Source organism: Colletotrichum chrysophilum, assembly GCF_026319265.1.
Source record: "Colletotrichum chrysophilum strain AFK26 chromosome Unknown scaffold_181, whole genome shotgun sequence".
NCBI lineage: Eukaryota > Fungi > Ascomycota > Sordariomycetes > Glomerellales > Glomerellaceae > Colletotrichum > Colletotrichum chrysophilum.
Genome location: NW_026517468.1, coordinates 68,596 through 85,731, shown reverse-complemented (window position 1 = coordinate 85,731; position 17,136 = coordinate 68,596). Strand labels below are relative to the sequence as shown.

Below are 17,136 nucleotides of genomic sequence, written 5' to 3'. Positions count from 1 at the left end.
CCGCTCCCCACCCGAAACCCCGAAGACGACAGCCACATCATCGCCGCTCTCAAAACCCTCTCGCGCTCCAACCTATCCCGCCTCAAACTCATCAGAAAGATACCCTTGGAAGGCCCCCTCTGGGAACCAGAAGGCATCGTCCGCCTCGCATCCCCCACGGCCACCGAGTCAGAGGAACGCTTCTGGGTCTCTGCGGGGGAATACACCGCCCCAACCTCCAAATACCCCAACGGCGAGTGGCGCGACGGGACAGACCGCACCTCCGGCGCGGGCTTCGCGCATTTTGTCATATTCGACGGGCGGGGGAAGAGATTGGGCGATTGGGTCGTCACCAAAGAAGGCGACATCGAGGTAATACTCCCCCCGCCAGGTCACGCTGAAGGACACTGACGCGTATAGTACCACAACGGCGGAATAGACTACGACGGCACCCACATCTGGGCAACCCTCTCCCAATACCGCCCCAACTCCACCGGCACCGTAGTCCGAATCGACCCCGCCAAGCTGGAGCTGGAAAGGATGTTCGGCGTGGGCGACCACCAGGGCGGCATCGTGCACAACGGCATCGGCACCCTCACGACCCTAAACTGGGGAGGGCGCAAAGCAACACGCTGGGCCCTCTCATCAGCCCCGCCATCGCAGCAGCAGCAACAACACCCCCTCACCCCGAGCGCGAGCGTCTCCCCCGCCACGGAAACGATCAACCCCTCGCACTGGATCGACTACCAGGACTGCAGGTACCTAGGCGACCACGGGAAACAAGAGGTGATGCTCTGCTCGGGCATCGCGACGCTGGCGGGCGGCATCGAGGTCGGCGGGCTGGCCATCGTGGACATGGAGACCATGGTGCCTCTATGGGAAGTGCCCTTCATGGAGAGGACGGAGGCGCAAGGGGTTTTGATGACGAAGAACCCGATGGACGTAGCTCTTGTCAACGGCCGGGTGAGGTTGTACTTTGCGCCGGAGGAGGGGAAGAGCGTGTTGTACGTATATGAGCTGCAGTGAGATGGCACGTGGGGATGTGCAATGGACATGAGACAAAATCTTAATGATGAAACTAATCTATTTGGTCGGTCAAATACTACCGACACACTGGAAGCCATCCGAACCATTACCGGAAGGTGAATATTTACGGTATCACACATCATACATGCTGCCCTGGCGTTCAAGCCAGGCATGCTTTAACCCTAACTCCATGATTACTCCGGCATGTACATCGCTGCGTATTGCCAAGCAGCGAACGAGAGGCAGGCCCGCTTGTCTCGTCCAACCCATAAATCAAAACTTCGTGACTGACTTTTCGTTTAAACGGTCTTGCCGCCGCAGTCGGGGATGATGACACCCGGCTTGAGGTTGCGGTCGACATCCATGAGACCCCACTGGTCTTCCCACTCCTTGTTCTTCTCGTTGAACTTGATCTTCCATGGCTCGTCAAAGGCGGAGAACCAGAAGTAGTTGGTGCCGTTAGTCAAAGCAGGGCACACCCACTTGTCAAGCAACTCGTTCATCTCATCAACGCCGGCGACTGACGCGTCAGGGCAGCCTGTAGCTTGGCCATTGCCGCAGTTCGTGCCGCCCTTGCTAGGCCAGCCGACCTCGGCGATGACGTTCTTCTTCGTGTCCGACTTGAAGAATCCGCTAGCCTGGTTCTCCCAGAAGGCATATGTCCACATGGCGGCGTCCTTGGCATTCACTCCGGCGAAGAAGGGATGAATGTTGGCCATAATGTAGTCGCTCTTGGATGCCAATGACGATGTCCAATCGTCGCCGAGGTCAGATGTGGCAACCGGCAGGCTCAAGCTCTTGGCGGTGAGGTTGGTCCGCACTTCGCTAAGCAGAGTTCCCAAGGCCGATTCCGTCATTTCCTTTCTGAACAGGATCTCGTTGGCGACAATGACGCCCTCGAAATGCTTGTCGCCATACTCGTCGAGAATGTCCCACATTTGCGACAGTTGGCGGGCGTTGGTCGTGTCGTTTCCATCTTGCCATACACCCATCCAGATCTTGATCGTGTCCTCCATCTTCAACTGCTTGATCGAGTGGATGAGCATCTGGGTCTGGTTGCAATCGGTTCCGTACAGGCGAATCGTGTTGGTCAACTGGCTGAGGACTGCGACGTCGCGTGTGACATTGTTCTGCGAAGGGGGGTTGTGGAGGCAATCCGGGTACTGGGTGTTAATCGGGGTGTAGTCCATGCCGGGGAAGACCTTGTGCAAGTTCTTGTTGTTCATAAGAGCCTGGATCTCTTTGCTGCTGATGCTCAGGTCACCGTTGGAGTTGGTGTCGTCGGATGCCGACTGCCCGTTACTGCTGCTGTCGCTGTTCCGATTGTTCCTGGACAGTAGCCAACCAGCCGTGCCACCGGCGATGGCACCAGCAATGACAAGAATGACCACGATGATGATGCACCACTTCCACCTCTTCCTGTGACTGTTGTTTGACTTGACCCACTCCGATTGCGGCTTCTCGCCGCCAAGGTTATTGTTACTGCCCATCGGAGAGCCCTTGACTGGGTCATAGTACCCGTTGGCATTTCCTGTCCTGCCGGCACCAGCCATGAGAGCGGTTGCAGCACCTGCACCAGCGCCTGCCGCTGCTGCCGCTCCCGCCCGGCTGTTGCCTGTGCGTTCGCTGTTGTTCGAAAGGCTGAGCATTGAGTTGCGTCCGCTGCGACTACGGCCGTATTCCAAGCCGTCGTCACCGTCGTCTGCTATTGAGTTGGGGTCAACAACACCGAGGTGGTCTGCGTTCCTCTGATAGTAAGGGTGGTCGTTGTAGTAGTCGTAGCCGTAGGGTGTTGATGACGGCGATAGTCTTGAGGGTGATGCTGCGGAAGCGCCAAGGGCAGTCAGGCTGGAGTGAGATGTGCGGTCGCTGTGGGCGTACGGGCGAGGAGCGTTGCTCATTTCGTAGGCGTCGCCGCGTGGTTGGTTATAAGCTGACGGAGGAGCGTTGGGGTACTGGCCTCGTGGAGGCTGTGCTTGCCCGACATTTCGTATAGCATCCGCGCCGCTTTCTCTCGCATTACGCTCGGCGACGCTGTAAGCAATACCCGACATACCCCCTGACGCGTTCTCGCCGAAGTTGTCGGCGCCAGGAGTGACATTTGGGTTGAGATTACTCTGTTGTGCTGGTGCCCAGTCGCGGTGGTTTGGAACCTGTGGTGAAGCCATGTGGGCACCAGCAGCTGCACCTCCTACAGCTCCTACGGCGGCCTGGGGGACACCTTGGCGATCGTTTCTGCGCCCCTCTCTCATTCGACCAAAGTTGGAGTCTGGGTGGCCGGCTGGGTACTGTTGTGCCCTCAAGTCCTGTTGCGACTGGTAGTTCGGGGGTGGGCCGTTATAGTACTGTTGCTGCTGGTCGTGGTACTGTTCCGGGGGGTAAGGAGAGCGCGGATGAGGCCGGTAGGAATTATCGAGAGGCTCGCGCTCGGCGCTGCCGTCGTCGTAGTCGTATCGAGGCATGTTTCAGTGAGTAAAGGAAAGATGGCAAACGTCCCGCAACCCTCGTGGGTTGGAAGCCAAGCGTCGTCTCCGGATGGAGTTGGTGGACGGAAGCGGAGCGGATTCGACGTTGAAAAGATGGGTTGGAGGGGAGAGGACGGCAGCGTGCGACGAGACGGAATGCGGATGCAATCTCAGAGGTCTTGGATTGAGGACTGATTTAATTGTGAGCGCGGTTCTGGCTGCGGGCGGCGTATGTTGACAATTCGTCTGATCATTCCAGTGCACGCAGCCGTGCATGCGACCGAGACAAGACCAGATGGAGAGGGATGCCAGAGGAAAGGAAGCGGCAGGAGCAAAAACAAGATCACTAACCTCCGTGCACCGCAGGTCGCCCGGTGACTTGAGGCAAGAGGGAGGCGGACGAGGCAAGCTAGTCACGTCCGCCAAGTGCAATGCTCGGGGAGTTTGACAGCGGGCGGTCGTACCAGACAGCAGTTGTTTGCGTGGTCGTGTAGGTGAGGGTAAGCGACGAGCAAGCCGGGCGGTCGACGAAGGGCGACAGATGGATTGCAGGCCACACCAGAAGAGACAATTTGGGGCGGTGATGTCTTGTCTTGGAGCCCCTATTGCGATGAGCCAGACGTATGGCAATCGATTCGAGGAGGCGCAGGTGGGAGAGGAGCTTGTCGAGGTTGGAACGAGTGCTGTGTGCAGTGTTGCGCTGCTGCTGGGCTGCGCTGTGGGTGTGGAAGACGAGTGGCAACCACGGACTGAGTTAAGGCGCAGGTACTCGGTATGGGTGAGACTAATGGACCGGACTACGTATTTCGGTGTTTCGCCCAAGGCGGCGCCGGGTCAGCAGTTCGTATTTTTGCGTCTTCTGTGCGGCTCCCTGGTTGGCGTTGCGCTCGCTCGTATTCCTGCGGTTGTTGCTGTTCCTGTTCCTGCTCTTGTCTAGACCCCAACGAGGTCAGTTTCGGCTGCGCGGGATTGGAGAAACGTGGGCGCGGCGGGTGAGGGACCGTCCGCCTGTTGCTGGCGGATCTGGAGCAGGCAGATGGAGAACGGGAAACAAGAGGAGAGGGAAATTGCAAACAGAAACGGTTCTGGTGGAAGAACGAGAGGGAATCGGCACGGGAAATTGGGAAGAGGTATCGGGTATGGTGGTGGTGTGTTGGTGTGGTGTGGTGGGATGGGTGAGGTGGACGTACCTTGGTCTTGGTCGCAGCGAGATGCACGTTCGAGAGTGGCTTGGGTCTTGGAGTCTTGGGCCTGGTTTGCCAGACGGATCCTTGGCCGTGGGGAAAGATCTGCTACTGCTGTGCTGCGTCGGATGGTCGCAGGCTAACAGAGTGGCATAGAGAGACAGGAGGAGCTGCAGTGTGAGGCGGGTGTTGGAGATGTCGAGCGGCGGCAGATGGCAGATGGCAGATGGCAGATGGCAGAGGCAGAGGCAGAGGAGGGAAAGATGGATGGATGCAGATTGGGATTGTCGATTGCAGATGCCAAATGCGCACACCGCGTGTCTGTGTGACTGTGAGACGGTGACAGATTGAAGGAGCAGGAGCAGGAAGGGAGGCCGTTGTTTCCTGATTATTCTGATCCCTTCCCGGTGTGCTGCATAGATAAATTCTGCAAGGAGAAGGGACGGAGGAAGGGACGGCCAAGGAACCAGGAAGGTAGGTACCTACCTACCCACGTTACCTTACTTAGGTTCGACCTCCTGCCTGCCTCCCGCCAGAGTCTCCTGCCATTCGGATTTTGGGGGAACACGGCCAATCACGAGCGAGGGTTTTGTTGCTGAGGTGCCTCCTTCCACAGAAAACACAGAAAAGTAGGAAGGCAGGACGCCGCCAACCTTCTCGCTTTCCCCTTCCAACCTCTGCGAAAATGCACCAAAACGGATACCGCAGTGACGACCAGACAACGATGACAACATCCATTGGATCCCCAGGACAGGTACCTCCACTGCAGAATCTGGGGGAGCAGGTACCTGGCCCTGTCTCCTCGTCCCTCCCCGGCTGCCCTGCCTGGTGCTTCCCTGCCCTGCCGCTGCTTTTTGCCCTGTGATGGTCCAAGTGGCTGCCGAGTGCCGCCGCCTCTGTGGACCGGAAACTCGCAGCTTACCTTAAAAAGAGCAGGGCCCCGCCCGGTAGACGAGAGGCAAAGCAATGGGTCCGATTGAGGAGGCACGGAGCACACACAGAGCAAGAAAGGGACCGGAGAGAAAAAGCAAGGCAGCGACAACCAACAGCAGAAGCGACAGACCAGACCGGGCAGGCCAGGCCAGGGCAGGCATCGTATCGCAAAAGACGTCACTGCGGTCCCCGTTCCCAAGCAGCGACAAAAAGTGCGATAACGAAGGCGATGGTGCCAAGTTCAGGTTCAGCGCTCCCATGAGCTGAATACTTGCTGAGCTTATTGGCGTCATGTGCCTTTTGCGCAGCGGCTGTGCAGACATTCAGCTCTCTGTCCACTGTCCTGTTCCCAGTTTCCACCACCTCCCTCCAACAATGCAGCACGAGCAGACTCCCCGAAGAGCAGCCGCCATGTCGCAGCTCCCTCCCCCTATTAGCACCTCACCCAGGTCAATATGCCCCCCGAGTCTCAGCACTGAGGAGGAGGCGAGCGCCAGACGAGTGTGAGTGCGAGCCGGGATTCTTTCTTTAGTGGGCTGAGGCCCTGTACCTTGGGCGATGTGGATCGTTTGGAGCGCCCGTGGTTGGCCAAGCGACCGTCGGCGCTTCCCTTGCTCCTTAACCCGTAACTGCGCACCAGTTCTCTCGAAACTGGTCGACGATGCCCTCTTTCTATTTGCTGCCGCTGTCTTACCTGAGCCAGCCAGGAACCAGCCTAGGCACCTGGTAACGGTCCGTTCAACCCATCCCCTGAAGATCAACACCATCGAATCCACCACCAACCACGCCTGCCATCACATCCCACCACCGCCGCCGCCCATCGCTCGCCCCCCGCGGACCTCGACTCTGCGCCGCCCATCTGCCCCTCCAAGCGTCACGGTCGGGTCAGGCTGTCGCTGCCCAGTCATGGCGAACAGACGCGGGAATCGTGGCCCGGCTGCTCGGCTCGTAGGTGCTGGCGTTGGCCGGGCAGGGCTTGGGACGTCTGCCCGTGCGAATGCTGAACACAACACGGGAGCACCAAACAATGCGATGGACGTCACAAACAAACACCACCATCGGCATTCCACCCGTCGACCTATCCGCACCGCAACGGTCAATGATCAACCGCCATCCCAACATGCACAATGGAAATCCCTCAATCCATATCATCATCAAATTCCCATAAACATCAAACTCCGTTCCGCAACCACACCCGCGAATAAGAAACCAGAAGCCCGGGATCTCCCCTTCCTCAGGGCCTCTGCAACCGCCAACGTCTGGCGAACACCCCTTACCAAAACCACCAAACATGAAGCACACTGAAGCAACCCTCTCCTCCGCTAGGAACCCGTCCCCTTGCCAGTTGCGACGCTGATCCATGTCGACGCATGACATCACCAAATTGCTCCAAACAGGATATTCCCTCTCCTCTTCCCCTTCGAGGCCGCCGTCCTGTCTTGAGGTCTCGACTTTTGGTCCGATTACCACCCTCACGAATCATTGGCCTTATTTTTTTCAGACGATGTGGCTTCAATGCGACGCAGTAATTTTGGGACAATTGCACCCCCAAATTCCTGCGCGAAAAACAAATAGCCACAAGCCACATCTCCCAATCTAGCGCCACCATTTCTCAGCTGCGGCGCCACACATCGGCCCCGGCTGGCAACTGCTGCCATCATCACAGGCCCAGCCATCAGAAGTTCAGAACGCATGCACCCCAGCCTGATCTCACTCACGACAGTCACGCAACAGAATCGTTCTGCCAGCAAGCGTAAGCATGCACTCATCCCCTCTCCGCGTATGTCCGTGGCATTCGCCGCCGTCTTCCCACAGCTCGTATCGGCGAGTCAGACTTCGGTGTCCCCAAAAATCGCAGTGAAGGCTGCCGGAGCACGCCAGCTCAGCGCCCAGAAATAGCAGCACAGCTCACGCACCAGGGCACCGGCTCCGGAAAAAAAACACAGGGAGCCTAAATAGATCCGAGCCCACCCACCACCCCACGGCCACCAACACGGGAATGCGGAAGCGGAAAATGCGCTACCCATTTTTAAGGTACGGCAGACAAGGGAGGCAAACGAGCTTCAAAAGAGGCTCTGCCACTATCTTTGTGGACTCAACGGCCACAAGATAACCGTAAATGCTTACATTGACATTGTTTCGTGACAACAAAGAGATTCGTAACTGTTTTCAGCATGAATGCGAAAATTCTGTGGCTTTTTTTTCAACCTCGACAATTATCTTACCTAAGTAGTGAACCTCATGTTTCTCCAGTTAATTACCGTTGTGACCCAGCAGGCCTGCATCCTGAGCGCTTCATTAACGATGAATGAAACTCATGCGTTATGATCAGCAAGAACTCAAAAGCCTACTAAGGTGTTGTTATAGTACTTGTAGACATCTAGACTCTCGTCACAGATCACGCGTTCCTTCCAAATTTGACGCACAAATGGTCGGAGCAGCTCTGTGTGGCGCCGTCGCATGCAACTAGACAAGTTGTCACTTGGCTCTACAACTACATCAGACGGGTGCAAAGCACGTTGCCCACGGGTTCAACCCACAGTCCAACGTCTTAAACGTGATACAAAGAAATGATGAAGTGCATGCCACGAGATGAGCGAGGTGGTCATTTATATAGGCTATGACAAGAGGTTGGGCTAGTACGGCGTGGAGTAGGAAAGCAGGTCATCCGGGCCCGGCCTCGAATCGTGTGTCTAAATAGTGCCCTACATTGGTTCACATCTTGGTTTGTGCAGGGTCTTAGACGTATTTTGCGTTTGAATGGTAGGATCAAAATCCAGTTTGGTGCAAGATGGCGCTGTCGCAATCTTCAATGTCTGATTTCTGCACGAAGTTTCATCCGCAACAGGAGGACGCGGGGTATATTTAAGAAAAGCTGGTAATTATCAGGCCAGGAACGATGGAATTGCAAAGGTTCTACTCTTCGGGCGGATTGTGGACGTGGACGACGACGGAGACGATGGAAGAGACCGAAGATAGAGAAGGCCATGGTAGTGAAGACGACGACGGGGGACGACAACGACGACGAGAACAATGGAGACGACGGGGACAATGAATGAAGAATCCCAGCTTAGATATCAGAGAAGAATATATTAGAATAAGAGGCTGTTAACCTAGAACAATGAGTTGGAATGACTCTCAGACCTAACGGAGATAATTATGGATATCTGCCCGGATAGTAAATCAATTGCAAAACCTCGACTCTTGTCTACAAGTAAGTAAATCGCCCAGAAGACCGATTACTGTCTACAGGAGGCTGTGATTTAAATCGTACATATACCTTAGACATGTAGTCGTATTGGGTTGGAATTCTAGCAGTATTACGCCTTGCGCAACGCCTGAAATGCGCCTTACCAACGGGGAATGCCACAGTAATCGCAAAAGGCCAATTAAATTCTACTTTCAAGCAAAGGCCGGTCGAGCAAGGAAGAAAAAAAGAAAGTTCTTGTCATCCAATCATGCAGACCAATAGCAATGCCTCGAACTGCGGTGCTCCGCCGGCCGTCAGCAAGCCACCGTTGGTCTTGGCTGGATGATCGGTGTATTAATTTACTGATGAGGTGTTCAATCGCCCCTCAGCGCTGCCTATATCTATCTGCACAACATCTATTCATCCAAAGCCTTCAAATTGTGTAGATATCCCATCATCCAGCCCTGCCTAATGAACTGTGACACCATTCGCTGAACTCCGGCCTTTTCCAGTGACAAATACATAGTCCACCTCAGCACAATGGACGGCTTCAAGGGTTTCATTGCACTTGGTTTACTATCAGTTGTGGCTATCTTGTGTTTCTTTTGGTTTAAACGCCGAAAGCAGCTGAGGCGTAGTCGCGGCCCTTTACTGGACATTAATATTGTTCCTCGCGTTCAAGTTGGACCAGTTCGCCACGATCTCCGGAAAAAGCCAGAGTTCGGAACAGGACACCAAGACCTATAACGTGGGACACGAGGCACTTCACAGCAATCAGAGGTCTTCGCCGATCTACAACCGTCATCATTTGCACTTCATCGAATCCAGGCCCCCCTGGAGTCGCCAAGAATGGTCCAGATTGGGGCCGTCATCCTAGAAGCTCTGAAGACGACTGGATTCAAACACTGCTCCGGTAACATCCACTGCCGGGATCCAAGGTGTCTGTCCTCCATTGTCGTGAAAACAGACTGGAAGCCACTCGAGTTTCTTCGGGACCAATTTGGGACACTTTCCACAACTACGACAGGTGTTGGTGTATACTGGCCTCGCCTCCACGGCGTTCGCAGCACCGTGCATAGAGTATTTCAAATTTGCATGGCCTTCAAGCGGTCTTGAGCTTTTGGAGGCGGTTGAAGACCTCCTTCAAAGCGTCTCGGAGCAAGCTGATCCTGGACTGGATCTGAAAAGGCACGGTAAGTCACTGGATTCGTAGATATGATTTCAATGCTAATGGCCCATCAAAAGAGATATCAGAAGGCTTTAGAATCAATGCCGACCTATCCGAGAGTGGAGAAGCAATGTTCAAAGTTACTGGGAATACGTCTACGCTGGTTGCGATCGCCCAACAAATTGCATGGATTTCGTCGTCTCTTCGCCTGCCTCCACAACATAGAGAGAGAGGCGATCAACTGCCACACCAGTATTGTGATGCCCGGATTGTGATATCAAATACGGGACTTCCTGGAAGTCACGTTGATGGTGGTCTAGAGTTCCAAATAAGTTGTCACTTCGAAGACATTCCCCTCGAAGAACAGAGCTGCTGGATGAAGCTTCTTAATTAGAGTTGAGCATCGACCTTCTAGCCAAGATTTGTGGTATTCAACACGCCATTGTGTTCGAGGGCGGGGTCGTTATGAAAGGCCCAACTGCCATGCTTCTGCCCATTAGCAGGCAGGGGGATATTATTCAATGGCATCTTGTGGTCCCCGAACATGGTCGTCGACGACTTTCGTATCTGGACGGCGTTAGACAATGCACAAGCCGAGCCTTGATCGACGAGGTTGACCTTGAAGCATTGAAACACACTCGGGCGATAATGGGATGGTGGTCCGAAGCACGCATGAGGCTCGGAGACCCGGATGTCAACTATGAAAATATTGACTATTCGACTGCAGAGACATACGAGCCTACTGTGCGGTTCTCCAAGTTGGCTCTTGGTGTTCAACAGTTTGCCACAGCCCAGTTTGAGGCTACTCTTGGGCCCAAGGACTCTGGATACCAGATGAAGTGGGGAAGTGGTGCGTACGAAGACACAGTATTTGACGCCAATCAGATGAGAATTGTACTCTACGATACCGCAGAGTCTCGAGCTTGGTTCGCGAATGGCGCCGAAGTCATTTTGCACATGATTCGGACACGCAGTACGCAGCGCCCTTTCATAATCAAAGGCAGACAAGTAGACATACCAAGCGAGGATTCTGCCGCTGATACACTTCTCCAACATAAGGATCTGGAGCTTGTCAGCGACAGACGGAGGCCAGAGACGTTAGAGACATTGGTGATCGGGTATTTTGGGGTTCTTGAAGACCTATTGGCCTTAGACCTGGGGAGAAAGGCACGTCCAGAGACAGCCGCTGGTGTTCCGTTTCAGAACCAGCTGATTGGCCATGAATACATGGCACTTGTTGACAGAATGTCGATAAGCCATGTCAAGAAACAAGCACTGGCTAAGACTAGCGGGGGATGGTCCCAGCTGGTCCAGGACAGTGATGCCTTGACGCTTTTCGGCAGCGGGTTCGAAGACTTGATTCAGCCGCCATCGGAAGCTGAAGGCCTGTGCCACCGATGGCGCACCATGCCCAAAGAAAAGGACTACCTCGGAATAAAGGTTGAAACCTTGCTTGATCTTTACAAGAAGGCAGGGTGTCGACTGAGCCAGGAGTTTCTGACTCCAAGCCACCTTAAATGGCATCGAGGGGCCAGCACACTCTTTGAGCCATGTGAGAGTCCTGGAACGTTTCAATGTCAATGTAACAGAGTCCAGGAGATAACGGCTAGTGCAGCCGTGGGGAAAATAGTTCCACCTGGGAACCTCAAGGTCGGGGGAGCAGTAATATTCGGTAGGACATCCTTGGTGTCGAGCAAACGGAGTGCTCTTCCTGCTTCTCCAAGACAAACACAGTCTTCGAGCTTCTATGGACAGGCAAATGTGTCCTTGGAATCGTCGATAAAGGGGATAGAGATGGAAATTGAGCGTGAGAGAGTCTCCTTCACAGCAGAGAGGACATGATGATAGATATAATGATGCCATATTTGGCTCGTCGGACCACATATTCAACCACTTTCTCCCTATTCTCAAGATACGTCCGTGGCCAACTATTCCGTGCTGTCCTAGATTCGTGTGGTTCTCACCCCCAGACTAGCAACTTGCCCAAGTTGCTAAGTAAGCTTGTTTTTGAAATACTGTAGCTTAGAGATTGGATTTCCTCGCCTTGAACGATATCCAGCAAGATATCTGACCGGGAAACCTGCATTTTATCACGTCAAGGAGCCTACGTGTGCTTTCCAGGCCAACATCAGCCACGGGCAAGCGCTGGAGCCGCTTGCTCCAATGTCGTGACTCCTGCCAACTCCCTGATGTCGGGCGCTTTCCAAACTACATGGAATGGGCGACGTGATATTGGCCATGGTCGTGGCTAAGCGCTACCAAACAGGTTCGCACACAATGCGTCGTGCAATCTCCACATGGGAGTCCAACCTCTTTGGGTTTTCCATGCCGATGCCCAGGGGCGGCAAAGTTCAAACACTTTTGCACCATAGACGACAATACCTCAAGCTACCTGCCTAATATCTATCTCCGACGAATAAGCTACACCTTTAAATAAAAGTGCACGCGACAATCCTCACTTTAAGGCATATTCCGCATCCTTTGCCCTCAACCACACTCCCCCGAACATTCTGCAGGAGTAATTCAAGAGATCCCTCATATTTTCTTTTTCGATTTTTTGAAAATTAGAGAGAAAATAACCGACATGGACTACACCTCCCCTCCACAATCAGAGCCGACAATCAACCATTGCCGGGCAGAGCCTCCCCCATATCAGTCGATTTCCCATGCACACCGTGTGCAGCATTATGACTCGGAACAGTGGCAGGGTCTTGAGCCGACCGCTTCTTTCGCATGGCAATCGCCGTACTTCGGCAAAGCCCATGCAATACCCGGCAAACCTCACTGGGAAGTCAGGTTACGCGTGAAATCGCGCGATCTGCGGCGGCTCATGCGAGAAGGCCTCCACTGGGACACGAGCAACTTCGATTTCGAGGCCACATATACTCAGACGCATCTTGGTGGTGAGAAACCGTCTCTGTTCAAGAGGGGGTGGACATGCAGGCGAAACCTTTTCTTATCAGACCTAGGAGATAAGCCTTACTGGACAGCGAAGTTGACTGTTTTTGCTCGGGAGATCAGCGTCTTGAAAGATTTCGAAGTCGCGGATATCACGCCTGAGAACATGAGTTGGGCGTGTGCGTTTGTGGACGCCACGCAAACGTCCGCTTGGGGGACACCTAAGGCCAATGGAGAGACTCAGCAAGTCTATTCATGGATCCATGACAGCCCTTCAAATACTTGGAACAATATTTATGGCGACTTGGCACTGGATGGCTGGTGGCCGTGGCCGAAAGCTGACGTTGATACGACGTAAGAGGTTGCCAGAATATACTTACTTTTATTTAGCGGAGGAGATGGTGTTCTGCTGTTTATGATCTTAGAAGTGCAGAAAAACCTTGTGAGTAACTACGAAATACTCTTTCTTCGTACACAACTCCATACGATCAGAGAAGCTCCAATCGCTTCCCAACCTTATTATTATTTTGCTTCATTCCGGACACTTGGGTACGTATTCTGCGAAGCTACTGGACTGGGCACTGACCGAGGTGCTTTTACTGCTTTTTCCCCTACTGTGAAAACCCCTACTGGGTGGGCTCGAAACTTCCTCAACATTATTTTGCTTCATAACTTCCACAGCCAATGTTGGTGAGTTACAATGTTCTCGGCTTTTACAAAAGGCCATCCTAGAGTGGCTTTGCTTGACATGTATTTCCTAAATTTATCTAAATCGTTCGGTACATGCTTGGCAGCTGACAGCCGCTGCATGGCCCCCACTCGCTGAACAGGGCATTGTCGGCAACGCTGGTTGCCTCCCTGCAAGGGTTCAACCTTTTTTGTGCATCCTCTGACCGTTGGCAGCCACAGGTGCTCTTGAATTGATTTCGGCACCTTCACACCCTTGCGCAGAGGCACATCCATCTTCAAAGGCTTCCTCTCACGACTAAACGTTTCAAGCTCTTCCTTGGCCCGGCTTTTATCAAGACTTCATAACGTCGATAATGGCACCTTACGTTTATAAACCGCTTACCAAGCCGACCCGTAGAGACCACGCGTTCCGTCTCCTAGACATCCTCCCATGTTACGCGAAGGATGAACCCATCAATGTTCGTTTACGGCATGTGCGTCTTGAAGATAGACCGCAGTACGAATGTCTGTCTTATTGCTGGGGCAATATGGCTCAGACCCATGAAGTCAATATAGTCTCTGAAAACGACAATGATGGGCAAGTCGGATCTATCGAAATTCGAGACAGTCTTCACGGAGCACTCGCAAGACTGCGCGGTACTACGAAACCACGCACCGTCTGGGCAGATGCTTTGTGTATCAACCAGCAAGATGTGGAAGAACGAAGTAGTCAAGTGTCTATCATGGCTCTCATATACTGGAGTTCGCAGAAGTTGATCATCTGGCTCGGACCTGACCCAGACAAACAGGCAACTCCGGCGTTCGAGGCTCTGAAACCAATCTCCCAAGCCACGTGGGGGAAGACCCTCAAGTTGACGAATGAGGATGTCGACAAATTCGACCCCGTAGTTTGGGCAGGCGTGGGAAGATTATACGACAACCCTTGGTTTCGCCGTGCCTGGGTTCAACAAGAGATTGGGCTTTCTCGGAGCGCCGCGTTCTACTGGGGTGAAGCTGAACCATATGGCGTCCACGACTTGTTTGGCTTTGACATATGTGCAGACTCTCAGGAAGGCGGCAAAAAGGCCAAGCAGATCTACATCAGAGACGCTACTGCTGTTAAGAGCACGCGAAACATTTGGCTCGAGTACGGGCAGGCAACACAACCAGGATGGAAGAAAGGGGACGAATTTCACAAGTTCATCAAGTCGACCAATTTCCTCAACCTGCTTTCAAAAACATTCTACTGCGAAGCAACAGACCCGCGAGATCGCATTTACGCATTCCTCGGACACCCAAGTGCACGAAAGCCAGATGCGTACAGTGACGTCGAGAGCGAAGACTACATGGTCACTTGCGGCGGAAACGCGGCCCATGCCCCCATAATCATCCCAGATTACTCAAAGACCACCGAAGAAGTATTCTTGGAATTAGCCCGGAAATTGTTCTGGCAACATCAAGATCTACGTCCTCTTGGCGCAGTCTGTCACACTGAGGAGTCGCTGGCATCTGCCACCCCAAGCTGGGTACCTCTTTGGGACAACGCAAGTCCATGGTTCATACCCATTGGCGCATGGGTCAGTCAGTGGAAAGACCGTGTTAGTATGCAGAACACAGAAAAATTGAGGATGGGACACCGAGAGCTGCTTGTTGATGGTGTGGTTATCGCGACGACGACTCAGTGTCGAGAATGGACGGACGCCCTGGTACAAGAGACCGCACAGAAAATTGCACCAAAAGGCGGCTGGTCAAAATTCGGATACAGGTCAAGGAGAGTAATGTGCCACACGCACGATGGGCTCGAGTGCTTGGTTCCAGATGTGACCAAACCCGGAGACAAGGTTGCGATCCTAGTTGGAGGTTACTCTCCTTTCGTCATCCGTCATGTTAGCCACTCGGCTTACAAGATCATCGGCGCTTGCATCGTATGCGGCTGGAAGGACAATGAGCTGAGTCGTATCGCGGAGCGGTATCGCCATAATCTTCAGCAGATTGTTCTAGTCTAATACTCAAGCTCCAGATCTCCTGATTTCTGCAACATCGAAACAACATGCTTCTAAATTCTATTTTCGAATGGGAGAAACATCTTCTCGTTGGAAACTCCCAAATCACATCTCTCGAAATCCCTTGTCTAGACATGGAAGCGAAGGTCAAAGTGAAATAGCCACACATCTAAGTCACGTTGGCGCATGTGCATAAGGGTAGGCAAAAGCAGCGTATTGATACAACTCTGCGGTCGTGTGCAAGTGTTTTAGCCTCGGGTAAAATTGAACACCAGACGGCTGTGCCTAATGGAGATGGACAACGGGATCGCGGAATTCTTTACTTATTATGTATCCTTACGTCAATCATATGAGGTTATTGGTTATAACCACTTCTCAATCTCATTGACTCGCGCAGGTCGCGTAGGCTTTCACGAATGAAGAGGCCGGCAACGGATGTGTTTCCATTGAGTTCTTGACGCTATGCTGTATCGCGGGGTTGGCCCTGCGACTTTACAAAGGGCACGGCCGTGCAGGCGGGAGGAACGTAATGCTTCCGACGACGGGCCGCGCATGCAATTGACTTTCCATTCTAATTTAAAGTCACAAGATAATCGCGAGTCGGTTTCCCGGCCTACAAACTGCGGTGTGTTTTCGTGATGCAATGTTGGTGCTAAATCTGACAGCACTCGCTTACAGGGGTTCCGGTGGCGTTGGAGATCTCGACACATCAATCCCGATGCCAAGTACCGTCATCAACGGCAATGCAACACATGCAGAAAATCATCCCAAGAGGAAACTCCAGCCTAGATCCAAATGCATTCGGACGATCCTCCGCGGAAGAAGACCGGAGATGAACACGACGGTGGGCCGGACGGTTGAGCGGCAGCTCCCTGAGACGCGAGCATTCAGGCCCCCATCGCCCCCCAGCGTTCCAGAGGCCCCTAGCTCAAACCAGCCTCCGAGCGCAACGGCTCCGCAACTTGCGCCAGAATTCTCGGGGATTGGGCATTCGGTTGGTGTTTCCTCACTCTTGTTGACGACCGAGCAATCTGTAGATGAGCATCTTGTGATGACAATTGATCCTGCATATGCACATGCTTTCTTATGCTAGTACAATTGAGTTTTCTTGTCGCTGTAGAGCACGAGTAAAGCAGCTGTAGCGATTAGCGCAAGTCAAAAGAGCCTCAGTCTTTCAGGTCCCTGCGTGCCGTGCCTCGTTTCACATCTGCCCCTGCACGGATCAAACGGTTCGAACATGAAACACGTCAAGACACAACTACAGACGTATCAGCACCTCTGCTTGGCTGCTGACGAGATGGCAGGGGGCAATATTGGCCGATGTATGGCTTCCGCATCGGGTAGGCGCCCAGGTACAAGCGTTGCATCGCGAGATTGTCGGGGTGTTGGAGGTCTTCTCAAACGGATGGTGCAGCCGAGAGGGGCCGTTGGTGGACTCCAGAAGGGGGTCGGCAAGCTTTCAGAGGAGAGAAGAAAACTGGTCTTGTCCCCCGCGTTTTAGTTTGTCTTGTCAGATTTCTTTCTCTCCTGTGTGGTGGTGAAGACTTGCATTTTTGGATTTGGTGATTGGATAGGCAACAACTTATTTTTCTTTTGAACTTCGACGTACCCTCGAGATTTG

At 53.4% G+C, this 17,136-nt stretch overlaps 4 protein-coding genes across 4 annotated transcripts; 3 read left to right on the top strand and 1 right to left on the bottom strand.

Moving 5' to 3' along the window:
* Positions 1–112: 112 nt before the first annotated feature.
* COL26b_012580 (uncharacterized protein) lies at positions 113–1,005 on the top strand (the record flags this gene model as incomplete). Its single annotated transcript, XM_053185223.1, has 2 exons — positions 113–351; positions 400–1,005. Coding segments are annotated over 2 exons (845 nt in total), but the record flags the coding sequence as incomplete, so codon positions are not given.
* Positions 1,006–1,304: 299 nt separating this feature from the next.
* Positions 1,305–3,467, bottom strand: COL26b_012579 (uncharacterized protein; the record flags this gene model as incomplete). The annotated part of the gene is made up of 1 exon (XM_053185222.1): positions 1,305–3,467. The coding sequence occupies one exon, from the start codon at positions 3,465–3,467 to the stop codon at positions 1,305–1,307; it is 2,163 nt and encodes a 720-aa protein (XP_053030857.1).
* Positions 3,468–10,593: 7,126 nt separating this feature from the next.
* COL26b_012578 (uncharacterized protein) lies at positions 10,594–10,957 on the top strand (the record flags this gene model as incomplete). The annotated part of the gene is made up of 2 exons (XM_053185221.1): positions 10,594–10,918; positions 10,950–10,957. The coding sequence occupies 2 exons, from the start codon at positions 10,594–10,596 to the stop codon at positions 10,955–10,957; spliced, it is 333 nt and encodes a 110-aa protein (XP_053030856.1).
* A 3,298-nt stretch (positions 10,958–14,255) lies between these two features.
* On the top strand, positions 14,256–14,946 carry COL26b_012577 (uncharacterized protein; the record flags this gene model as incomplete). The annotated part of the gene is made up of 2 exons (XM_053185220.1): positions 14,256–14,861; positions 14,908–14,946. 2 exons carry the CDS (start codon positions 14,256–14,258, stop codon positions 14,944–14,946), a joined length of 645 nt encoding a protein of 214 aa, XP_053030855.1.
* Between the last annotated feature and the right edge of the window lie 2,190 nt (positions 14,947–17,136).